Source organism: Pungitius pungitius, chromosome 15, assembly GCF_949316345.1.
Source record: "Pungitius pungitius chromosome 15, fPunPun2.1, whole genome shotgun sequence".
NCBI classification, from domain to species: domain Eukaryota; kingdom Metazoa; phylum Chordata; class Actinopteri; order Perciformes; family Gasterosteidae; genus Pungitius; species Pungitius pungitius.
In genome coordinates, this window is record NC_084914.1 from 195,022 (window position 1) to 221,611 (window position 26,590).

At 49.4% G+C, this 26,590-nt stretch overlaps 1 protein-coding gene across 1 annotated transcript in view; it reads left to right on the forward strand.

Moving 5' to 3' along the window:
• Positions 1-4,673: 4,673 nt before the first annotated feature.
• The window catches only part of LOC119209370 (contactin-associated protein-like 4), a 56,585-nt gene continuing 34,668 nt past the window's right edge, over positions 4,674-26,590 (forward strand). The window contains exons 1-2 of the mRNA XM_037458655.2: positions 4,674-4,906; positions 24,656-24,766. Of these exons, the coding sequence (XP_037314552.2) occupies positions 4,738-4,906; positions 24,656-24,766 (280 nt within the window). The 5' untranslated portion in view covers positions 4,674-4,737. The remainder of the gene's footprint in view (positions 4,907-24,655; positions 24,767-26,590) is intronic.

Genomic DNA, 26,590 nt, shown 5'->3' on the forward strand with positions numbered 1-26,590 from the left:
CTCCGGCTCCGTCCTCCATGTGATGATGTCACATGTTCCTTCGTCTTCTCCATTTGTTTTTTCTCTGAGGAGCACCAACTGCAGCTTGGCGACAGTGTTTGAATCCAGTGAACCGACCTCCAATGTGAAAAAGCACCCAGGTAAATCCATGGTAAGCGTTTAATGGCCAGAGGGAGACGTTACGCAGATCGTTCTCAACGTTGCAAATATCAAACATGTGACTCTCGATAATTTCAGGTTCAATAAAAACCCATTTTACTTTATTGTGCGGTGGATCCATTTACATTCCGGTTATCCATCGCGCTCTGATTGACAAGTCGATTCATTTCCTCTCGACACTCTTCAAAAATTCAAATGTGATCTGAGGGCATCGCGCTCCTACTGAGAATATAAAGTAGGAAATAGTGTATTTTCCACCATGACAAAATCCATGTGTGACTCCAAGGGGATCAATGGACGAGTGAGAGGGGGGGGGGTCACATTGTCTTAAAGTCGTCGTCCAGCCGGCTGCACAAATAAATAAAAACAAACATGTCTCCAGCTGAAGGTCAGGAGAAGCCGCTCCGTGCCTCAAAGGCTCCACACACACAATCAATTTGTCTCTTTTTAATAAGCCAATTTGCAAAGAGGCCTTTTTTTATGTGGCGGCTCTCATTAGCGTTTCACACACACACATGCACACACATGCACAGACACACACACACACGCACACAGACACACACACACACACACACACATGCACACACGCACACACACGCACACATGCACAGACACACACACACACATGCACCCAGACACACGGACACAGACACACACACACACAGACACACACTTACAATGTGGTTTGCAGGAGATTATTTCTCGACGTTTCAGTGGTTTCGTTGTGAGAGGTACAGGTGGACAGAGAGGTAATTACATGTGTTTGGGTGCAGGGTCTCGATCCTCGTATTAAAACGACACATTCTTGGATTTAAACCCTTCTGATGGACGTATTAACCAGCGACCGTCGGGGCAGGGGGGGTGATGTCAGACAGAGGATCATTTGAGTGCCGCCAGTCTTTTTTTTTGGGATGTCCAGGTGAGTTCAGATCAGTTTGATTACACCTTGTAGAGGATTCTTAATGCAGCAGATTCTGGGATTTTTATTTAATGTTCGCACACCTTTGACCCATTTTGATGCCTCGTGGGGTCCTGAATTGTCATCCATTAGTCGTCTCTACGGCGGCCTCGAAGGCGATCGTCCTCATGTTAAATGCTGTTATTTCGGGTTTCTAACGGAATTTGTGTTGGAGAAAAGTTGAGTGATGGGTTCTGGGCGCCGGGTTCCAGGTCCGAGCTGCCCGGTGGAAGCAGTCAGGCCATTTCCTGTTTAGTATTTTAAATTCCCCCCAGGTGTCGGCTGTGGTTGATGAGATTACAGTGGAGAGCCTTCTGAAAGTGGAGGATCTCTCCGCCTGATCTCTGCTCCCCGAGTGTCGTCTTTTTTTGCGTTTGGGCCGCCGGCCTCGAACCGGCGTGAATACAAAGCGGAGCCTGAGCATCAGTTTGCTCCCTATTTCCACTGATGGCTCGCTGCGAGGCACAAACTGATGGAGGGTGGAGGAACTCTCAGTGGAGGAGCCATGGACGCCAGGAAGCCTCCCAGTATTGGGAGTGAGGAGAATAACAACATTTAATGTCCTTTAACCCTGAAGAGAGACACTAAGACACTAACCTAAAAAAGGGAAGTTCATTAGCTCAGTTGCTAACGGGCCTGTGTGCTAACAACGTACACAGCATCATGATGTGATGATGTTCTAAAGGGTTCTTTGGGCTCTGCTGCTCTCTCTCTCCTCATTGGTCCACATGGTCGACAGAGGTCAGAGGTCACCAAAAGGAACTGATTGGTGTTGGCCACAGAATTTAGAGTTTGACCCAACCTTTTCGCCTGCCGTCTGAATGTGCGAATAGTTCATTGTGAAACACGGCCCCCTCCCTCTATGCTCATCTTCACCTGACACCCTCAGAGTCTCACGTAATTACTTACCAGAGTTTCTTCTAAAATATTCAGCTTCTACATCAATATTCAGCTTTCCCCAAAAAATTATGTATGAGAAAATGTTCCCGAAGTTGCCGGTGGGATGATCTCATAATTAGAAATCATAACTCGTATAACTCAGTTTCACTTTTATTCAAATTCAAAACCTGCCCCCCCCCCTCAGCTGATCCTCATGCCGCTCTCCTTCTGGTGTTCGGTCCGTGGTGGAGGCTTCCTCGGCAGAAGGATGCAGGAGTGATGCAGAAGGACCGGCTGGGATGGAGCTGGTTCTGAAGGAACTGGGTCCTTTAGTGCCCCCCCAAGAAGGATGATGAAGATGTTAAATCTAAGATGAGACCATGGATCAGCTTTACAAATTCCTGTTTAGATACCAGACCGCCACTCAAAGTACTTCAATTGTAATTGTGTACTTTACTCTCTCTATTGTGTGGTTGAACTTGGTTCATTGCGTCATCTCGTGAAATAGAGAAGGAACCTTTTATTTCACTGCATCAGATTTCTGCCCCCCCCCCCCCCGCCCTGTTTTGGAGTGGTGTGGATGATGACATTCTGTCAGCTGCTAGTTTCTCATTCCTCTGCAAATTGCTAAACTACCCCCCCCCCCTCCCCCCCCCCCATTACCCCCACTGTCATCACATTTCGGTTTGACTCTGCTTCAAAAATCTCCAAGCTGACACGAAAAAAATGAGCCTCATCCAGGGAATCGCATCTGTTTTTTGGAGAGGGGAGGCCTCCATCTCTCTCAGCCTCAGCCTGTGTGTGTGTGTGTGTGTGTGTGTGTGTGTGTAGACAGACCCGGTTTAACTCTCGGGCCTTGACGGGATCGTTATTCAGAAACAAACTTTTACTGTTGATTTCTGGGCTCGATTGAGAGACACCTCTCCCTCACGCTCTGCACCCCCCCAAAAAGAGCCCCCGCCGCCCTGCGGCCCGTGACCACAGCCGCACACAACTTCCTCCTAATTGGTCCAAGAGGTCAAACAAGAAGAAACGGTTCCACACCAGAAAGTCCAGGTGAGGGAGGCGTGAAAGAGGAGACGAGAAGGCAGCATTTCTCTCCCTGCTGGCGCCGCGTTTCACTCACAAAGAGCCATTTTTCACAGGAGAGAAAAGACAACGTGAGACTCTAGTGTCCTGTTTATGGGAGATATTTCATTTCTGGAAAAGTACAAAAGCTCAGATGGTGTTTAACTCCTCCAACGTTGCCTCTGTTTCCTCTCGGTGTGCTTCTGCCTCTCTCTGAGGTGTGTGTGTGTGTGTGTGCGTGTGTGAGTGTGTGTGTGTGAGTGTGTGTGTGTGTGTGTGTGTGTGTGTGTGTGTGTGTGTGTGTGTGTGTGTGTGTGTGTGTGTGTGTGTGTGTGTGTGTGAGTGCACGCTGGGACCCCTTCAGTCTTCTCTGATTCTCCCGCTTTGTTTGCTCACAACAGGGTTTTTTTCATCCTCCCGGTTCCCGTCTGCACTCGGGGGGGTTTCCCCCACCAGGCGTCTTCCTCGTGAACGCGTGGAGACCACGTGACCCGTCGAACACAATGACCTCCGCATGGCGCTCCCGTGTTGCTTCGATCCACCTGCGGCGCTTCGACCTTTCATTCAAATGTCAGACAAGCAAATTAAGAATCGAATTTCCAGACAAATCAGCAAAATGAGAAGCTTGCAGAAGACAACCTGGTGGTCATAAGAGACACTTCCTCCTGGATACTGAAGGAGACGCTTCCTTCTGCTCCCTCCGAGCAGAAATCAAGGTCAGCTGAAGCAGGACTGTGAGGCTGATTGACCGTTTTTTTGGATTTTTTTCTGAGTGACTTTTTTGCTGCCAGAGGGAAATAAATGTGTGCAGTAAGTGGACAAAGAGAGGCGGGACATCGCGGTCCCCTTGTCTGCAGCGTTTGAGCGATGGCGCACATTACTGCTAATTCAGCCCTCATCAAAACACTGTTTTAGTCATATTTTGTGCTTTAAAAATGATAAGAGGATTTTTCTGTCATCAGTCCTGTTACTTTAAGAATGAAATGCAGCATTTAAACCCTTTAAGGATTACATTCTACACAAAGGATGAAGGCAGCAGTTTGGGGGTCTGGAAGTAACATTAACACACCCTCAGCACCCATATTGTGACAGACAGGCTGCGCACAGAACTGTAACTGACAGGTCACCTCCTGAGGGTGGGATGCTTATGCGTAACCGTGGTAACACATGGTCCAAAAAAATCATGATTCGTTACTCTGAACCAACAAAGTGTTTTTTAGGCTTCGCAAAGTGACACAGATCGACGGAACAGAGCCGTCACCACCGCATTGCATTGTGGGATATTCCTGCAGGGCAAAGACTAGTGTGAAGTTTGCGTGCTTTTCTTCTCTTACACCCAAAAAACATCTCACGTGCTGCTTTAGCGATTCGCATTTTGAGTTTGTCAGATGTGAGTCCGGAGAACAGTTTATTCATCATTTTCAAATCAAATGCAACTTGTTCTGATCCTGACACTCAAACTAATGGACTTATTATTTGTAATCATTACTTCACATTTTCTCCCTGACTCTATCTCTTCCATTCTGTGTGTCTCTCTCTCTCTCTCTCTCACTCCCTCCCCCTCCCTCCCTCTCCATCCCTCCTCTCTCCCTCCTGTCGGGTTTGAGGAGATCTCTCTAGGAGCTGGAGAGGAGAAGTTGTCCGTCTCTCTCTCTCTCTCTTGCTTCCTCACCATGGATTCTAGGAGTCATTCTAGGAGTCATCCTAGGAGTCATTCTAGGAGTCATCCTAGGAGTCATTCTAGGAGTCATCCTAGGAGTCATTCTAGGAGTCAAGGAGCCGCTGGGATTATCGCTCACGTCGCGCTGCTCCTCTGCAGCTCGTGCGGGACAACCGGAGAAGGTGAGCAGGCGATGCGGCTTTTTCTTACACTTCTCCCGGGAGGAGACGCAGCGAGTCCGGGCAGCGCGCGGCGGGAGGGTCCCGCTTTAAACGGGGGGGGGGGGGGGGGGGGGTCCCGGTATATGAACGATGTGGTTAACACAGCTGCTCTGTCCGCCTTTGTTTTCTGAGTATCGGCCGCGCGTCATCACGTGTGTGTGTGTGTGTGAGTGTGTGTGTGTGTGTGTGTGTGTGTGTGTGTGTGTGTGTGTGTGTGTGTGTGTGTGTGTGTGTGTGTGAGTGTGTGTGTGTGAGCGATATTAATGTAAATGATGACTTATTTCTAAGTGTATTAACGAGAACCGGATCCGTTAAACGGGGAATAACGTGATGATAACGTTGGTGCTTTTAACTTTTATTCAACGTCCTCAGCCCATTTAGTCATGTTTCATAGTTTGAGGACCAGGAGCAGCATCGAGGTGGAGGTTCGTCCTCTGGGGGCCTCGATGGTTCATTTGATGCTCAGTGCAGCATGAAAGCATTCTGGGTCCAGCGCACAGTTGCAGGACTGGAGGTGTGTCAGGGGCTGGAAAAGGAGGCGATGAATAACGGTAGAGGGGGGGGGGGGGCTCATCCCTCCTCTGTTCTCTCCTCTTCCACACAATGAGCTTCATGAGTTTGGTCTTTTTTTGGCCCTTTTCTCTCCTCGCTGCTGTTAAAGATCACGATGAGCAGTCTTCATCGTCCTCCTCTCTGGATTCTTATTTGGAAGAATTGTAGTGCAGGTCAAATATGTTGAGTAAATGATTTATTAAATGATTGATGATGATGATGTTGCAGCAGATGTAAGAGCATTTAGACACTGAAGAGGCGACATGGACACGGAATGTTTAGGTCTTCATCCGTCCTTCCTCTGCTCGTCTTCCTCCATGAAACCAACGTCTCAGCATCCGTCTCCTCAGCTGTTTCTGACTCGGATGCAAACTTTAGGTTCTCTTCTTTTTTCCTCCATCCTCCCGAAACATTTCCCTTTGTCCCTGTATTCCTCCTCTCTTACCTGGATCTCCGCCCTCCTGCTGCTGTGAGACTCTTTCTTCTCTAAGTTCTTGTTCTTTTCTCTCCTCCTCTTCCTCCTCCTGCATCTAATGCCATCTCTCTATGCATATATATATATATATATATATACATATATATATGTAGGCGTTTACTCTCTCCTCAGGGTACAGTTTATGTAAAGCTGCTTGATCTTAAATCCGAGCGTTAATAGCAGCAAGCAATCACTTGGTTAGATTTAGGATTTCGGCTTGTTGCCCGGTACTTTGTCAAAGTTAGGGGACCTTTAAGTGCAACGCTGAAGGCATTTTAAGGTTTGTAGGCCAGCTGTTACCCATAAGCCCCCCCCCCGGAGGAAACTTTACATCGACGATACATCACGTTCCGTTGCCTCCAGCTTCATTCAATACATTGTCTCGCTACTTTTATATGTAAAAAAAGGGGTTAGCACCTTGGATGAAATAATGTGAGCAATTACAATATTACCATTTTATTTTAGTATGTTGTCACATAATTATGTCACCGTGTCAGAGGTGGAAACTTATAATTCATATTTCATTTTAAGCTTGATACAAACAGTCTCTATTTGGTGCAGTTGTTGCAGAAATAGTGTTTTCTGCTGTTCTCTTTAGTTTAGTTTTCTCTCCCTCTCTCTCTCTCTCTCTCTCTGTCTCTCTCACTCTCCCTCTCTCTCTCTCTCTCTCTCTGTCTCTCTCTCCCTCCCTCTCTCTCTCTCTCTCTCTCTCTCTCTATCTGTCTCTCTCACTCTCCCTCCCTCTCTCTCTCTCCCTCTCTCTCTCTCTCTCTCTCTCTCTCTCTATCCGTTTATCTCGCCCCAGCAGCACACTCATCATGCACAGACCATAAACCACGGCGGCATATTAAGTTAGGATGGAAGAGATGGAGGGATGTGGGGTGTGAGACTGAGCCCCCCCCCCATCCCACCACCCCCCACGTAGACAACTCACTGTTAATCTCGGTGCTACTAAATGACAAGTACATGTTTGAACCACAGGGGGCGAGCGAGGATGAGAACCCTGGGAGTCGTGCGTGAAACGAGCCCGCAGGGCGCCGCCGAGTCGCTCTGCGTTTAATCAGAGCGCGGCGTGCTCAGCAGGGATTTTAGTCACGTGTGCAGCAGGGCCGCGTTGGACGGGAAAAGGAAGGAAGACAGAATGGTCCTTTAGAGGTTTGACTCGTGGTCTCGGTTCAGTGTTCCCTCGAGTACGGACGCGGTGACATTTGAGAAAGCGCCCGGTGGCCGTTGATCACGGTGGCGTTTTTGGGTCCCCAGCTTGGGGGGGACGGAGCGGGACGCACACGCCTGTGCTGTCGAACATGCTTTGAAAGGTTTGGTATCTCCTGGTCAGGTCGAGAGGCCACGCATCATGACAGGGAGTCTTTCTAAAGTTTGCTGAGGGAGGATCAAGACCTTTTAATCCCAAATAGAATCATACGGGCCAAGAATGATTTGAACTACAGTTCATTTCATTACTTATTCTCAATGATCTGAAACAGAAAACCAACAGGACACAATCCACCTCACGACAATCACACATTTCCAAACAAGCATCAGAGACAATATTCAAGACTCTTCAGCTTGCTGCACACAAAGGTCCAACCGGGTTCCCCTTTGAGCCCAAGTGGCGGCCACCGCATCGTATCGAAACAGCGCGTTGGCGAGCGCCGGGTTGTTCGTGGGCGTCTAAACGGTTTTAACGGAGATGCCGACTGTCGCAGATGTTTTTCATTGTAAGACTGAAATTGCGGGATTGAATGGAAATGAGTCTGAAGGGTTTTAGCAGATCTTCCCCGGATGACAGAAGTAATGCCATGAGAGGTTTCTTTCATTACAAGTTTATTTAATTAGAGCCGGTTGTGTTTCTCTGCTGTTTATTGCTTCTCTCCTGCGTCTCTAATTGTGCCCTTAGAAAGTTTTGTTGTCTTATAACTGGTTTTGTTCTGATTTATTTCACCGGCTCCTCCGAGCTCTGCACTACTTTGCATTTATGTCTGTATTAATTACTGGATTTAATTAGCTTTGAGGTATTGTTGGCTGATGCTTTTCCTCAGCTGCCTTAAGAAATCCTGCTGCTTCCCTTGATCACTTTTACTGTATTTCATCCTGCTTGCATGTGAGCGCTGTGTGTTTCAAACACGTCTGCAGCCTCCAGCTTTGTTCTGACGCAAGAAGACGCTTCCACGAGCCTCCAACCACGGGCGCCTGATGGTCCGATCCGAAAAAACTAAATGTTGGATAATTCCTGGGTTTTTTCTCCATCTCACCCATCAGAGAAGTTAAATGAATACATCTTCAAAGTGCCGCGTCTTGTGTCACTTCCACTTAATTTCCCAGAATGCCTCCTGTTTCCCAGCGCATTGTTCTCCGGTGAATGTGTGGGAGGACGGAGTGGTGGCGACAAAGTAATGAGCTTCCAGTGGAGAAGAAGTAGGATAGAGAAGCAGAGAGCATTGTTGCAGCGTCTGTAATATGTTGTTCATCTTATAATGAGGCTTTAGAAGTGGCTCCTTTGGGCGCAAGATTGGTCTCCCGCGTCTCCCCTGATGAATTCCTCTTTGTGTGAACGCACAACGCTGCGACAAAAATTCAGATGCCTGACAGAAGCTCTCGCTGTTCAATTGTCTGAGGCTAAACTTGCATAATATTCAGGGTACACCTATGGCCCTCATCTAAGCCCAGCAGCTAACAGCGCTAACAGGTAAACACCGTTAGCGCGGTTAGCTGGCCCAGCAGCTAACAGCGCTAACAGGTAAACACCGTTAGTGCTGTTAGCTGGCCCAGCAGCTAACAGCGCCAACAGGTAAACACCGTTAGTGCTCTTAGCTGGCCCAGCAGCTAACAGCGCTAACAGGTAAACACCGTTAGCGCTGTTAGCAGGAAGGTGTTCTGTTGGTGTATCACAAAACCACCAGTCATCAAACTGGGTAAAGGTTTTCCTGAGGGAAACATCTGGCTCTTTAGCTTCTCCAGCTAACTTTGTCTAGTTTACTTAATCAGTAAGGAAAAAACAAACAAGACTAAAAGCTAAAGCGCTTTCTATTTATCATCATCATTTAGTGTTAAGTCTTTAAAGCCCCGTTCTTTAGACCTCTGTGCAGCAACCTGAATGAAGGAAGCCATCGATTCAGTTCATCGACCCTCACAGCTTTAGTTATCATGCTGTACAATATTTATTACAATTAACGGAGAGGTTACTGCTACCCAAGAGGGAGGGGGGGAGGAGGGGGGAGGTTTCATTAAACCGACGTGGAAAATGAAGTCGTTATCGACAGAGGAGGATCGATGAGGAGAAGACTCGTAAGCTCCCCGCGAGAAAGAAAGCGAATGAGAAGAGGGGAAGAAAAAATTAAGCTTTAATGTTCCCTATGGGAGAACTGGGTCATTGCTGCTGGGAGGAGACAACACACACACACACACACACACACACACACACACACACACACACACACACACACTTCTACACGTCTAAAAATCCCCCAAATACTGCACGATGAATGCAAAAGTGTGCACTGGTATATTAGTCAGGGACGAAAGGGGAAGCGCGGCGGATGGTTTGCAGCCGGATGACACAAAGGCACCAATCAATCAACTCTTCAAAGCTGACGGATGGATAAACGGACACTTTCACAACGTTCGAGGAGCAGAAATCGAGTCGAGGGCCCCAAATCGAGAGGACACAGACCTCGTCGCCTCGGTGGAAAAGCGGTCATGTGACCACCGTAAGCCCAAAAAAACAAACACGGCTCCCTGGAACCAAGGAGTTCTCCTTCTGCCATTTATTCCCAAAAGAGCATCAGTCACTTAATAACGGGGCACGCCGACTTTGCTCTCTGCACATTTCATTTGTTTCCAGCGCTCGGGGCGCGTTGGAGCTCAAGCCGTTTATCAGAGTGAAAATGAGCGAGCTGAGACGCGTCCGGAGAGGTTTGATATTTGTGTTTCTACTCTCGCAGTAATTCGGGCGTCTGAGCAGCGGCGCCTGAATCCCTCCCGTAAGTGGAGCTGCTTCTCATCCCTCCTTGTAGGAGACGGCGTGGACGTTGGGTTCACCTGCCAAGGTGTCCGTGTCCGAACCGAACCGTGAAATATGAAGTGTCTGCATTGATTCTTCATCACATACAACCACCATTAAGTAACAGAAGGATCTTGAACACCTCTCCTCAGTATCTGGAAATAGAACACTGAATGCAATGAATAATGGGCTTCTGTTAGCTCAGCTGTAGATAATTATGAATCATTCAACGTTTGAACCTGGTATTTCTGCAGTGAGACGCAGAGACCCGCCCACGCTGACAAGCTGTCACCTGAAGTCTTACTTGATTATTGTTAATTCTATAATCATACAGGAGAACAGAGGGAACATCTACGGCTTTTGTCTGCTGAACGTGCTCTGAGTGTCTCACTGTTCCATCCGGCCAAAGACGGTTTTTATTACAGAATAAATTAAAAGAAAGAAACCTCGCAGTAAAACTCACGGCTGTATTTGAATGTCTTGCAGCTTGTTACACTTCAGAGATCCTTCCCGAAGTCGCTCATCTTGAAGAGTCCCTTCTCCCGCTGGTGTTTATCTCCCGTCTCAGCTGATGCAGAACCACCGAGTGTGTGTGTGTGTGTGTGTGTGTGTGTGTGCGCTCTGATCCCCGACATAACTGAAGTTAATCTGAAGGGCACTAAGTGACTTTTAATCCTCGCTTAATGACAAACTTCGTGTCTCCGTGCTGATTAGCCTTTCTTCGCCGTGCTCTCGGAGGCCTTTTTCAGCGACTCCGTCCTGCAGCTTGAAACTGACGACCCGAAAAAATGCAAAACTCCTGCCCTGAAGGCGTCGAATCTAAAGGGAAGTTTGTGAGTCCGGCGGGAAGCTGATTAAGCTTCAGCAGGGACTGACGTGACGGACAGGTAATCACCCGCTGACCCGTGTACCCGCTGATTGGGCTCTCGGCTCGGCGTGCTTTTGGTTATTTACCTGCTCAGATTATTCAGCGGCTGCTGACTCAGGAGCGATTTAATACGCAGTCACAGTGAATTATTGAGATACTGGAGGCTGATTGGCAAATTCGCGGCTTGTCATTACTCTCCTATTGAAGGCAATTTGTTGCCCTAAGAAAGAGTCGGGTTATTTGAACTGTGGAAGCTCCAGGGGGAATGTTAGAGGTGCTTGATTAAATCTGTAAACTCCAGAATTACCCCTCAGCTGCTGCAGGATTCCTCTGGTTAAAGCAAACGCTGAGGAGGAGGATGGAGGAGGAGGAGGAGGGGGAGGAGGGGGAGGAGGCGGGTGTGAAGGCGGCCTGCTTGTTTTGCACAGAGAAGAACAAAGCCGGTGCAGGCAGGTGGGCAGCGAGCCACTTGCACCACAGGGAGGGGGCTCCGACCCAGACGGCCAGGCTGGAACATCACCGTCCGTCTGATGAGGTCACTCATAGATAAACGGATGTTACACTCGCAGCTCTATTAGTGGATAGAGCGGATGCTTTAGTTATGGTCCTAATTGGATATTTTACCGGGGAGCTTCGACCTACCGACTGTAGCCGCATTAGTCACCAAGGTCGCCGCGCTCTTTAATGCCGATGAATAGCGTTTGGCCAGACAGCGATTATCCTCGCGGGGCGATCGCAGCGTTTCATTCCACAGCCTGCGAAGTCAAACTGACAGTTATATTAGCTTGTATGCAAAGTTGAACCTTTGGCCTGAGGGTATAACACCAGTTTAATCATTAGCGTTTTATCCTCTGGGGAATTTCATGTAAACCCGACCATCTGTGCACAATGTGCCAGAAATAAAAAAGAATGAAATGAATTGATAATAATATTTATGTTGTGTATCACTTTTCATAAACTCAAGTCACAAAGCTCCCCACACAAGGCTACTAATTAAAATCGATGGATTACACTGCTGAGAGGAGGACGGAGCTGAGTCAGTGGCACTGAGGAGGAGGAGGAGGAGGAGGAGGAGGAGGAAGGAAAGCAATAACAAGTGTTAGAGGATAAAGTTTAGGGGGTCAGAGTCTGCAGGCTGTTTGGCTCCCTCTGTTTCTCACAACTGCAGTGACATTTTCTGCTGCCTTTCCCATTTTATCCCTCAGTGACTTTGCTGTGTGTGTGTCTGTGTGTGTGTCTGTGTGTGTCTGTCTGTGTGTGTGTGTCTGTGTGTCTGTGTGTGTGTGTGTCTGTGTGTCTGTGTGTGTGTCTGTCTGTGTGTGTGTCTGTGTGTGTCTGTCTGTGTGTGTGTGTCTGTGTGTCTGTGTGTGTGTGTGTGTGTGTGTCTGTGTGTGTGTGTCTGTGTGTGTGTGTGTCTGTGTGTCTGTGTGTGTGTCTGTCTGTGTGTGTGTCTGTGTGTGTCTGTCTGTGTGTGTGTGTCTGTGTGTCTGTGTGTGTGTGTGTGTGTGTGTCTGTGTGTCTGTGTGTGTGTCTGTCTGTGTGTGTGTCTGTGTGTGTCTGTCTGTGTGTGTGTGTCTGTGTGTCTGTGTGTCTGTGTGTGTGTGTGTCTGTGTGTCTGTGTGTGTGTCTGTCTGTGTGTGTGTCTGTGTGTGTGTCTGTCTGTGTGTGTGTGTGTGCGTGTCTGTGTGTGTGTGCGTGTGTGTGTCTGTGTGTGTGTGTGTGTGTCTGTGTGTGTGTCTGTCTGTGTGTGTGTGTGTGTGTGTGTGCGTGTGTGTGTGTGTGTGTGTGTGTGTGTGTGTCTGTCCAGGCCACCATCTGCTTTCTGGAGGCCTCACACCTTTGAGTAGATTTACCTTCACAGGATGAAGCAGCGGGAGGTGGAGGATGACCAGGAGGACGAGGAGAGGAATGCGTGTGTGTGTCCCTGCAGTCACGTTGTCGACTGCCTCCACCTTTCCACCACCCACCACCGCCTGTTTGTGTGTGTTCACTTTCTGCAGAACGGCTCCGGCTTGAATATCGATGCCTTGTCAAAGAGGGGAGAGCTTCTATTGGTGTCCTTACAGCATGCTGCCCTTTTTAAAATAGAATTCAATTCACGCGATCGTGTTCTCGCTGAGAATACGAGCTGGTTTTAAGCCTTTTTCAGATTACTGCAAGCCTGTCACTGATCAATATTGAGTCATTAGCGATGGATCAAATGATCAGGCTTCACGTGAGGGAGGGCGCAAAGAGTGTCTCCACATTTACGGACATCATTTCAAAAGGACCAATCCGGCCTTTTGACTTTTTTTGTGTGCCGGTTGCTAGGCTACGTCACATCCTCGCACCCGGGCCCGAGCGGCCCACCGTGGAGCTGGGGGGGGGTGGGGGGTGGGGGGGCGTACATGGAAACAGACGTAATGAGCCGGGCAGTCGGGTGCCGACTCATCACTTGTGATCCCTAGTGATCATATCGCCACAGAGTGATGAGCTCAACACGCCGAACGGAACAGCGAGCGGAATTAAATTTCTGTGAGTTATCAACCGGGTGATAAAATAGTTCAACTTTCAGGAAGAAGAAAAAAAGGGAGAAAGATTAGATTTAAGACAGGCGGAGAACAAATGTGTGTAATACTGTTCTGTAGGAAAAGCTCCCAAAACCATCATCATCACCATCGCCATCGCCACCAACCCCTTGTGACAGGAAGTCCAGAGTGTCTTCGTTGGGAGGCCGTTCATCAGTTTTATTTCCGACGCGGCGCTTTGATTCACGGCCCGATGCATCCGCGAGTGATGTTGCAGCGCCGGACGCAGTGGATTACAGGAAGTGACACGGCGTTCTCTGTCTCCGCGGGGAGCCGTTGACGAACAGCCGGGGGGGAAGAGGAGAAAGGGCGAACCCACTCGATCACAGGGTGTAATTCAAACGGAGACGGATGGGTGAAGCCCTCGTTGTTACGCTCGTCTCTGAACAAACACAAATCTGTTCCAGCTCAAGTCGTTTAAGAAAGGAAACGAGGATTTTGCAATATTCAATGCAGCATTGAAGTCGCTCAAAGCGACATGATATCAAATAAACATTTCCAATAATTACATTTCCGTAACTGGCATTGCTTTCTGAATAAAGAATGTTTCCGTAAGTAATACCGGATTGAGTTAATAATAAACAGATTTTTTCTGAGGGAAAGTTGTGCTCTCTTGTTTTATTCCTGAACTGAAAATAGAATTGGTGGATTTTCTAATTCTCTCTGTAATAGTGCAACTATCCATGCGACGGAAGCTTAGGTCTCTTTGTGCTGAAGTTTCACGGCGAGAACAATCTGCTGAGAGCAGCATGTGACCCGCGGGCTTTGACAGGAAATATTCACCACCATCTAATACTGATGCCCTTAATTTCAGCCTGTCACGACTTCACAACTTCTCCCCAATTACTCCGTCCTGCGACGGGTCGCCGGTGCAGCGCATCGACGCTCGTCTCCCCTGGACGGGACGGAAGGTCCCCACTTAGTTGGTTAAAGCAGCAGCCTGTGTGTCTCCAGCCTGAGGGGAAGAGTGGGAGATGATGGAGAACTTCAAATTACCTGCAGAGAGGTTTATTTATAAGACTATGCAGTGACACACACACACACACACACACGTAGAGGCACAGGTGGGGCTGTCTGGGGTGTGATCTTCCTCTGGTCACTGGAATCACGTCTCCCCTTAACGGGATTACTCGGATGGATCTTTTCTTCTTGCCCGCCACGCTGCTTTAAGCGTTAGCGACGTGTCTGCAGGGCCGTTTAAACGCAGCGGGCTGAAGGCGTGAACGTCGTCTGGCCTTCACGGCGACCTGCGGCGGGGGCTCAGGGAGGCGTTAGCAGCTTCCGCATCTTTAATTCCCATATTAAAGTGAAAAATGCTGGTTGTGCGTGTCCTTAGGGACGGATGAAAACACCATTCATCACTAGCTTTTGCTCTCAATATGCAGTAATGGTTCATAATAAATAATGAGCTTGTCCGCGAGCTAGCATGCTAATTAGCAAACTACCTGTGCTAATGCTGACTAGCTTACTAAAAAAGAGCAGCACAAGTAAAACATCTGGTTCCAGGTCCAGAGCTGCCAACTCTCACGCGTTTTTGCCTGTTTTCACACGCACTCACGCCACACATCCGATTACTCTCGCAAAAAAAAGAAAATCCGGCCGAGACTCGTTCGTCCCTTTTTAAAACCTCCACGGTAGATGGCGCTGATGAGCGTCACTGCGCCATATGCGCTGCACCCGGAAATAAGCCACAGAAGAAGAGATACCAGCGGCGCGAAAGAACCAAAACGGACGAAGAAACGGTCACTAGCGACTAGCTAGGTATGTAGCAATGAAATAGCATCCAATTCAGTACTCACTCTCTTAAACTTTAAATCTTTGTCGTTTGTGAATGTGAACATGATCAGTGTGGTGAATGTAAACTCAGCTGTCAACAAGCAGCAGCAGAACACATTATTACTAGCCTCCTGGTATACTAGCTAGATGCTTAACACAGCTAGGGATGCACTGAATCCAGCATTCAGGCGAATATTATTATTATTATTTGTTTCTAATGGACCGTGTGGTGGGAGGCTTTGAGTGAAGAATAGTGTCGTTTTTGGCTGAACATAAATCATGAAGTGCTCTTTAAGAAGCTATTCACAACATGCTATGGTTTCAGTTAAGAATTAGTATAATACCATTCAAATCAAAATATCAATCTACAGGTGTGAACGGAAACTGCCCGCATTACTTCATCAACAGCTTCTTCTTGATGGCACACAGTAGTTCCATATTTATTTATAAGTGAAATATTAAATACGTTGAAATCACGTCGCATAAACCAAATTCTGACAACCAGTTCATTAATTATTATGAGAACCACATAAGTTAATATTGTCTCTCTTTCAATCTTATGTTACAACATGACAAATCTTTTGTCTTTACTTTTAGACGGTTGAAAAGACGTTGAAATGCGGTGTTAGACGAAGATTTCAATGTTGAAATGACGTCTAGTGCTCAAGTGCAGACTCAAACTCACAATATTTGAGCAGTTGCATGCGTTACTCGCTATGAAATGATTAAATGTGTGCTGCTCCCACACTAGTTTGCATAAAAATAGTTTGTGGTATAAGCTCTGGTGCAATTAAATGTTTTCAGTTTCATGAATCCCGAGTGTTTCTTATTTTAAATAAATTAAATTTGCCGAGGTGCATGGATGATGTGAATATCCCCGCGTGGAGTATTTTATTTGAATGACAGAACACAATTACATTATGTGCCGAACATTTGCTCCCCACGGAGGCTTGTTGCTCCGCTGCTCGCTATTAAGAGACATTTGCAGGCAAATATATTCAAACTATTTAGTCAGTGTGGCCAGTGAATTAGGAGATATTTTATTATACCCATCAGCACCACTGACGTAGCCCGCAGCTTTTATTCGCTCTAACTCTGCATAATTACGCCGTTCTAATATCCAGTGAATATTTGGTGCAAAAAATAAATATTATTAAAATAATCTCGACGGCTTCTTTCAACTCTCTTTTCTTTGTTAAGCCGAGCAGAAACCGGCGGTTTGGAAGAAACGCCGAAAGAGTCCTAAATGCTGCCCGCCGCTGTGCTTTTGATCCGTCGTTTGGGAGATTTCGGCCCACGTGGCCACTCGGCGTGACGAGCCTCGGGGAGGAGGAAGAGGAGGAGGAGGAGGAGGGCCGCTCTCTCCTCTCAACGGCACCTTGCTGCAGAATGCACGAGGCGCAGCCTCCTGAACGCGTGGCCTGTTTTCTCACAGGTCGCGCTCCAACTAATGGTCTTATTATCTGCTGCGTGTTCGGCGGATGAAGAATCGCCATCACGCAGCGGCGCGTTTGACGGGCGGGTGAAGAGTTGAAGACGAGGATCAAACATTCCTGTTGTTAACGGGGGAGAAGAGCTGAGCTTCTCAGGCCGGCAGGAGGCTCGTTAGACAAAGCACTGTGTGGAGAAAAAAACAGCAATTAACTGAGCTTTTTGCTTTGTTTGACGTTTTTCATGTTGGACGTGTTTTTGCTATTTAACCAACATGTTCGCACGCCATGAAGAAGTGAACAGCTGCCTGTGCACTGATTTAAAAACCCAATCTGGTTTGTCAAGCAACTCAAATCTGGTGGAGCTTAAAGAAAGTGAAGTGATGGAAGAAAACATGAACCCAAACCCAAATCAAAGTTTTTATTAAGATCATATGAACACATGAAAACATGTGATAAAAATACCCCTCCTCTGTGTGGAACTCGGCTAAAGAAGTTAAGGATGTCATTCCAGATTGTCTTCACTCAGCGTTCCTATGGAAACCGGACCGTGTCTGCGTGGATGAGACCGAATGAAAACATGACGGAGAGGAGGCGTGAGTGTGGGTCTCGTGGTTCTGTTGTATTGAAGAACTTTCCAGAGAAAAATACAAGGACGCAAAGCATCTCCCTTTGGTTTCCTCACCAATGACAGTTTAGTGACTTTTCTTTTCTGGCTGAAACCACAGTACTCTTATGATTTGAAAAAAAAGATCTCCTCCCACAATGCACTGTGAAAACCCTCCAAGTGGTTGTCTCCTGCGAGGTGAAGCTGCAGCACTTTAATATTCACAGGACGTCTCAGTCCAACGCTGCCGAGGTCCAGCAGCTTCTCAACGTCTGGCTCCATCTCCCTCCGAGTCGTCTGCTTGTTCTTCACGTGTCATGCTGTCAACGGTCAGCCCAGCAGCCCCTCGTGTTTTTGTCCCTATTAACCTTGTTTTCCAGGCCAGTCAACGGGAGAGAGCCACTCCCCCGTGCTCTGTTGCAGAGGGTGTGGCTGAAACAGTTGACGGGGATTTGCAATCTAGGATGGCCCTACATAAGCCTGGGTCCTCCTGCCATTTGCCGCGAGATCGTTCCGTCATTTGAGCGGTAGCTACACGTACAGACCATCTGGTCCTTTATGAGAATTTGATGCTATTACTTACCTGTCTGATCTTTTGTCCTAGAGTACCGGGACCCCGACTCGCCTGCTGACTGGCCTTATTCAGAGGACACCCCACTCCTGACTAGAGCTGTTCTCTGCACTCTTTGTTTTTGTCTATAGAATAAATCTATTTTTTGCTCCCGAAGACCTCCCTGTGACTCCTCTGTGCTGCGCTTGGGTCCACGCCCTTCACTACAACGTCACAGAACGATCTGGCCAGAAAGATGGACCCAGCAGACAAGGAGGCCCTGCAAGGGGCAGTTTCCAGCCATGGAGAGTTGTTGGGCCGACACCATCAGATGCTCCAGGGACTTCTGGATACCCAACAGGCCTTCGGAGCTCAACTTGGGCAGATTGGAAGGAGCTTGGAGACTATCACCGCCCGCTTGGCCCCATCCCCCGATCCAGCCGCTCCACCCGCTGCGCCTGCCCCGCCTCTGGCAGTAAGGGAGACGCCAGTCCCACCACCCGAACCATATGCTGGAGATCTGGGAAGGTGCAGGGGATTCCTTCTCCAGGTTTCACTGGTATTTGCACGACAACCTCTCACCTTTGCTTCAGATGAGGCTAAGGTATCTTATGTCACTGGGCTATTGAGAGGAAGAGCATTAGACTGGGCCGAGGCGTTGTTGGGGGAGGGCGGCATCGGTTTTGTTACCTATGCTCGCTTTATGAGAGAACTGAGAGAGGTTTTTGACCACCATGTTTGTGCTGGAGACCCTGCTAAACGTTTACTCAATCTCCGACAGAACCAGCGAAGTGTGGCGGAGTACTCTGTGGAGTTCCGGGTGGTGGCAGCAGAGTCCGGGCTGGGGGGACAAGGAGCTACGAGGGGTTTTTCTACACAGCTTGTCGGAACAGATGAAGGACGAACTGGCTGTCCGGGACGAGTCCGATTCCCTGGACGCAGCAATCAAACTAGCCATTTCACTCGATAACCGTCTTCGGGAGCGACGTCAGGAGAGGAACTATAGGCCCTGCACTCCTGGGGGCACCCATTCCGCATCATCTCCAATCCCGAGACTCTCCCCTGGGGGCCCCAAGACCTACAGTTCAAACCCCAGTACCTACGTTCAGGCGGAGGAACCCATGCAGGTAGCCCGCGCAAGCCTCACTCCCGCTGAACGCCAGCGTCGGATCAGAGCCGGTGAGTGTCTGTTCTGTGGCAAGATGGGACATTTTCTGACTGCTTGTCCGCGCCGCCCAAAAGACAGGGCTCACCAGTAGCTGTGGGGGTCCTGGCGAGCACTTCAGAAGACCCCCGTAATAACAGACTCAGAACCCAAATCCCAGCTAAAATCTGTCTCAAACAGCTGTCGCTGCCCTTATTGGCGTTGATTGACTCGGGTGCCGAGCAGAGTTTTTTAGACACCGAGGTGGTTTCTCAGGCAGGAATCCGTACAGAACCACTAGTTCCTCCGGTCTGTGTGTGTGCGTTAGACGGAAAGTCCCTAGCCCTTGTCACCCACCGCACTGAGCCCTTACTCCTTATTTTGTCTGGTAACCACCGCGAGGTAATTCAGTTTTTAGTGTTTTCGTCTCCGAAGACCCCCCTAGTTCTCGGACATCCGTGGCTGAAGCGACATAACCCTCACATCGACTGGACTGCAAGTAAAATCAGTGAATGGAGTAACTTCTGCCACTCTTCCTGTCTACAGTCTGCGTTGCCTCAAACCGGGGGCAGTTTCACGATCCCAGAGTCTGCCCCCCCTGATCTGTCTTTGGTGCCTACGGAGTATCATGACCTCGGCGAGGTATTCAGTAAGGAGAGGGCCTTCTCCTTGCCACCGCATCGTCGTTATGACTGTGCAATCGAGCTGCTACCGGGTTCCACCTTTCCCTCTAGTCGTTTGTATAACCTGTCACGACCTGAGAGAGAGACAATGGAGACTTATATTAACGACTCACTGGCCGCTGGCATTATCAGAGCATCTTCCTCGCCTCTCGGGGCAGGTTTTTTTTTTTGTGAGTAAGAAGGATAAGACTCTCCGCCCCTGTATTGACTTTCGGGGCTTGAACAACATCACGGTTAAGAATAAGTACCCCCTACCGCTAATCAGTTCTGCCTTCGAACCCCTACAGGGAGCCACCATCTTCAGCAAGCTGGACCTAAGGAACGCATACCACCTGGTACGAATTCGTGAAGGAGACGAGTGGAAGACAGCGTTCAATACACCCCTAGGCCACTTCGAATACCTGGTAATGCCCTTTGGGCTGACCAACGCTCCTGCAGTGTTCCAAGCGTTGGTGAATGATGTTTTGAGAGATTTTTTGAACCGGTTTGTCTTTGTTTACCTTGATGATATTTTGATTTTTTCCCGTGACCTCTCAGAACATCGACTTCATATACGCCAGGTCCTCCAGAGGCTTCTGGAGAACAAGCTGTTCGTAAAGGCCGAGAAATGTGAGTTTCACGTCAACTCTGTGGGCTTTCTCGGCTACATCATTGAGAGTGGACAGGTGAGGACGGACCCGGAGAAGATTAAAGCAGTGGCAGAGTGGCCGGAACCCTCCTCCAGGAAGTTGCTACAGCGGTTCCTTGGCTTCGCCAACTTTTATCGCCGGTTTATCCGGGACTACAGCAGAATTGCTGCTCCCTTGACCAGACTTACATCTCCTGCGGTTCCCTTCCAGTGGTCTTATGAAGCAGATCGAGCTTTTGCCTTGTTGAAGGACCGCTTCACCTCTGCACCAATTCTGGTACAACCAAACCCTTCTCTACAATTTGTGGTGGAGGTTGACGCGTCTGACAGTGGGGTGGGAGCGGTCCTCTCCCAACGCTCCGGACCTGGACAAAAGTGGCACCCATGTGCATTTTTTTCTCGACGCCTGTCTCCTGCAGAGATCAACTATGATGTCGGTAACCGGGAACTTCTAGCTGTAAAGTTGGCTCTGGAAGAGTGGAGACATTGGCTGGAGGGATCAGAGATCCCTTTCATTGTGTGGACGGACCACAAGAATCTGGCCTACATCCAGTCAGCCAAACGTCTTAACCCCCGCCAGGCCCGGTGGGCATTATTTTTCGGACGTTTCAATTTCTCCATCACGTTCCGCCCAGGATCAAGGAACATCAAGCCGGATGCCCTGTCCCGCCAGTTCGCGGTAGAGGAGTCCTTGAGGGGATCAGATACTATCCTGCCCGCATCGTTGGTGGTGGGAGCTCTGACCTGGGAGGTGGAGGCAGCAGTTCGGGAGGCGCAGGACGTGAACCCAGACCCCGGCACAGGACCGGCAAATCGGCTGTTTGTTCCGGAGTCAGTCCGCTCTCAAGTCCTGCAGTGGGGACATGCCTCTCGGTTCGCGTGTCATCCAGGGATTAGTCGTACGTTGGCTCTCCTCAGACGACACTTCTGGTGGCCTGCCATGGAGGGGGACACTAGGGGATATGTCCTCGCCTGCCCGGTTTGTGCCCGGGCCAAAGCTTCTCACCGTCCACCGATGGGGCTGCTCCGCCCCTTACCCACGCCTGGTCGCCCTTGGTCCCACATAGGGGTCGACTTTGTCACTGGTCTACCTCTTTCGGATGGGATGACAACAATACTGACCATTGTGGACCGGTTCTCCAAAGCAGCCCATTTCATTGGCCTCCCTAAGCTCCCGTCAGCCCATGAGACGGCTACCCTATTAACAAATCATGTCTTCCGCCTTCATGGTATCCCATTGGACATTGTCTCCGACCGTGGCCCTCAGTTCATCTCGCGAGTTTGGAAGTCATTCTGCCACGCCCTGGGAGCTACGGTCAGCCTGTCATCTGGTTTCCACCCTCAGACTAACGGACAGACTGAGAGGGCTAATCAGGACTTGGAGGCTGCCATACGCTGTGTGGCCGCTTCAAACCCAACTTCCTGGAGTACTCACCTGAGTTGGATAGAGTATGCACACAACTCTCTACCTTCTGCTGCCACTGGAGCATCACCATTTGAGGGATCATTGGGTTATCAACCCCCACTATTCCCAGCCCAGGAGGAGGACTTGGCTGTTCCATCGGTGCAACATCATCTTCGACGCTGTCGCAAGATTTGGAGGGACACCCAGGCAGCGCTGTTGAGGACAGCTGAGAGGAACAAAAGGATTGCTGATCGACACCGAACCCAGGCACCCAATTATACACCAGGCCAGAGGGTGTGGCTGTCGGCTAAGGACATTCCTTTGAAGACCGACTGTAGAAAATTAGCACCACGCTTCATCGGCCCATACGTAATTAAGAAAGTCATTAACCCCTCCACAGTCAGACTCATCATCCCAAAGTCCCTCAGAGTTCACCCTACCTTTCATGTCTCCCAGCTAAAACCAGTTGTTACCAGTCCTCTGTCCCCTCCGGCCACTCCCCCTCCTCCCGCCCGGGTCATTGACGACCATCCTGCTTATACAGTCAGACGACTACTAGATGTTCGACGGCGAGGCCGGGGTTTTCAATATCTCGTGGACTGGGAGGGTTACGGCCCAGAGGAGAGGTCTTGGGAGCCTCGTTCACGCATTCTGGATGCTGACCTTGTCCGGGACTTTCACAAGGCCCACCCGGACAAGCCGACGAAATCGCCTGGAGGCTTCCGTTGAGAGGGGGGTACTGTCATGCTGTCAACGGTCAGCCCAGCAGCCCCTCGTGTTTTTGTCCCTATTAACCTTGTTTTCCAGGCCAGTCAACGGGAGAGAGCCACTCCCCCGTGCTCTGTTGCAGAGGGTGTGGCTGAAACAGCTGACGGGGATTTGCAATCTAGGATGGCCCTACATAAGCCTGGGTCCTCCTGCCATTCGCCGCCAGATCGTTCCGTCATTTGAGCGGTAGCTACACGTACAGACCATCTGGTCCTTTATGAGAATTTGATGCTATTACTTACCTGTCTGATCTTTTGTCCTAGAGTACCGGGACCCCGACTCGCCTGCTGACTGGCCTTATTCAGAGGACACCCCACTCCTGACTAGAGCTGTTCTCTGCACTCTTTGTTTTTGTCTATAGAATAAATCTATTTTTTGCTCCCGAAGACCTCCCTGTGACTCCTCTGTGCTGCGCTTGGGTCCACGCCCTTCACTACAACGTCACATCACGATGTCGGCTCTTAGGGGCCAAAGCCCGGCTGAGAGGAACCGCTCCCCTCATCTCCTCAGAGGTTTGGAGAGCCGCCCCTCTCGTCTCACCTCTTCAGACTACTGTAATTCTGCTGCTCCTCCCGCAGAGCGCCCCCCCCACCGCCCACAGCAGCAGGTGGGAAAGGGTTTCAGGAGCAGAGGAGCAGAGAGCTGGAGGCCTTCTGAAGGCTGCATTTAAAGCAGAGGGTTTAATTATGCACCGAGCTCAAAGCCGCTCTGTTACCAATGATAGAGATGTTAAAGGCGTGTTCATAGAGAGCCACTGAGGAGCACATAATACGCCTGTACATCAGGACTCTGGACTCCGCAGAAAGCATACACAGCTTTTTTTGTTTTTTCACTCATTCATTACCACATAAAGAGGATCCATACGTCCAATGGACCAGTGAGATCATAACATGGAAGGAAGATTCCAATGTTCTTTCATATCGAACCACGAAGGAAACGATGCAGCGCCGTGCGGTAAAAAGTCGTCAAAGCGTTCCGGTTCAAACGTGGTCTCCCAGATGAAGCGTCTCTCTCTCTGAAAGTGGCCCCGCTGCTCGTGGAGCAGCCACCGGAGGCCCCGCGCTGCCGTCCAGACCAAGTGCTCGACCCCGGGGTCGGCGGAGAGGAGTGAGTAGCACTCGGATCGTAGGAATTGTCTGGAGAATGACGTCCATTAACAGAGAGGCGCAGTCAGTTTGGCTTTAGTGGGAGAAATTGTGAATATTTATCGAGCCGACGTTCATGAATCCGGTTTATTCCTCATAAAACAAGTGTATTATCTCAAGTCAGGGGAACAAGCTACAGCTTCATTTGGGAATTAATTAATTTGCATTGATTTTACAGTCAATTAGAACAGGCACAGTTAACATAACTTATTGCATCATATATAATAAACGACATTTTTATTGCAGCCAGCAATTCAAACAAGATTAAAGAGTAAAACGTGAAGGTTTCTGCTGAAAAACACTGATTTGTCTCCATCAGGCGTCACGATTACTACGTTCATTCATCCACATTATTACAGCGTTCGCTCATCCATTACGACGCCATCAGAGCTGAAAGGCCTGGTCCCACCTGGGAGCCATTACACCTGCATCCCACAGATCAGACTTCTACCCAACAGAGACGGAGCCGTGCAAACCTTCTGTCTCCCCTTTGAGGGCATTTGCTTCTCATGAATAGATGCTGAAATGCATGATGGGGGAATCAAAGGCGAGCGCTGGTGACTTTCACCTCCCAGCATGAGATCCTCAGCAGCCTCACAGGGTGCAGAATAACAACCGTCCCCTGTATAAAAAACACCAGCTGAGTTGTCTTCTTTCGGTTATAAATGATGACAAATAGTGTAAATAATGAAACACTGAATGGACAAACAGCGCGACAGTAGAACATCTATTGGACATCGCGTTTAGCGTGTTGGGTTAAACTGACAGTGACACACGATGTGTACGGGATGTGAAGTTAACACGGCGACAGGAGCAGATGTTCCGAGTGCGAGTGATTAAGGCGTTGATGGGAGAGACGTTCTCCAGGGACGAGCTGTCGGTGGGACGAGATCAGCGAGTAATCCTGCTGTTAAAATGAGAACAACATTAGAGCTGCCACTATTGAAGAAGGCAGATGTCTTTATTCCGTAACTTCTATTGCAACAAATTGTCCCCACATTTTAAAAATGGTTTAAAAATAATTTTTTCTAAGTGTGATTCTCAAGCTGTTTTAGTGCAACTGACTCATTTACTAAATGTGCTTTTCTCTGTGCTCTGTGATTGGTCCACAGAGGTGTGCGACGCCACGCTGGTGTCCAATCTGCCGCCGGCGTCCTTCAGAAGCTCCTCCCAGCTGTCCAGCAGCCACGCGCCGGGCTTCGCCAAGCTCAACAGGAGGGACGGTAAGGACGGAGACGGAGCTTCAAACGTTCTCTACATCGCCCCGAACCGAGGCGCCGTCCTCTTTAGGTGCCCAGCAGGGAGTCCTGTGCTGGATGTGAGGCTCATGTGGTGGAGCGTTCTGCAGGGAGGGGGGGGGGGGGGGTGCGGGCCCAGAATCAGCTGGCAGGGTTTCGATTGGTTCATTCAGCACCAGCAGTGACGCTGAAGGAATCCCAGCCTGCTCCGTCACTCACGTGATTTTAATTCCCACAAAGTTGAGCCTTTTCCTTTAATGTGCCTCTGAAGAGTCTGACTCGCCTCGTGGATCTCCAACATCTCTCTGTCATGTAGTCACCGGGTTTCAAACATGTCGACGCCAAAGAGCTCGGATGCCGTTCTGCTGCCTGATTAACTGCCGCCTTTTACCTCCTTACGGCATATAGAAGGCTTCACAACGGGGAATATCATTCAAGCATGTTCCTAATCGAGCCCGAGCATGCAGGAGATGGATACGAATCACCGCGTGTGTCACATTTCCCCCCCGGAAACATGCCGCTGCCGGCCAGATAAATAATCAATGAATAAATGAAAGGCCTCCCGTCTTATTCCCCCCTCACGCTGCCGAGCGCTGACGCTGTGCCTCCTCCAGTTGTTCCCCACTAAGTGGACCACTACCTACAGAGTCAGAATCACCCAGGTACCGCGGTCCACAGGTGCACCAGCGCGTGCTGCGGGAACATGCAGCGGCAGCTCACACTCAACATTTGGACTTGTCAAAAAAAAACAGAAAATACTCTTTTTTTTGTACACAGAGCGGGCCGCAGCTTGTGTGCGCGGGGGGGCACCGGAGGACCTGACATTGACCCGGTGTAGCTGACACCAGCAGTGGATAAAAAGCCCCGATAGACTATTGATCGGCGATGAATGGCCTTTTAACCGGGAACCCGAGGAGGAATCCACTGCTTCTTTGTTTCTCTCTCCCTCGCTTCCCTTCCTCTCCTTTCGGTGTGTCTTTTTCTTTTTTTTTCCGTCTCCTCCTGCACCTCCCGAATCGTCCCCCGTCCATCTTCCCCTCGCTCGGTTCAGCTCGTGTCCTGCTCGAAGATCATTAGTTTCCTGTCACTTGTCACTGGTTGGAGCTCAATGAGCTCTGTCTTCCTGCCAAAAACAGTCGTCAGTCGCCATGACGCCGCTGCGATGATGCCGGAATGGACTTGAGGATGATGAGTATGGTGCCACAGTGGAATTAAACTGTAATTGAAACTGGTGAATGTGACTGTGCTGAACCAGCCAAACACCTGTTTTGCTCCCCTCGGTGGCCTCTGGAAAATGGCTATGCATCGTTGTCGTGACAACAATGTTTCTTTCACCCTACGTATCAACACCGCTGACCTTGAGACACGACCATGCCAACAAATAGGATTTCCAATGGGGCTGTTTTTTTGTTTGCAGTGTGGCACGTGAAACGTCTGAATCTGAGGTGCTTCCCCTGCGGCGTGTCGGGCTGCTGACATCACCGCCCCCCCCCCCCCCCCCCCCCACTGCTGCTGTATCGAGGCTTGTTTTAATCACAGCGAGGTGCGGACACGCTGTCGCTCAATTAAACCCGAGACAAAGACCCCATTCACAAGCAGCCAAAAGCATTCTCTCCTCTTTGTTCCAATGGCTGTTATTACTGCACCTGTTATCATTTAGGCCTAATTGATCTGCTTCGACCAGTCAAGTTGTTCCCAACATGCTACCCGGCACGACCTTTACGATGCATTGATCCCAGCGCAGACGTGGTCTTCTTGTTCCTACCCTGGTACCCTGGTTGCTTCTATGGCGGTCACACCTGAGCGGAC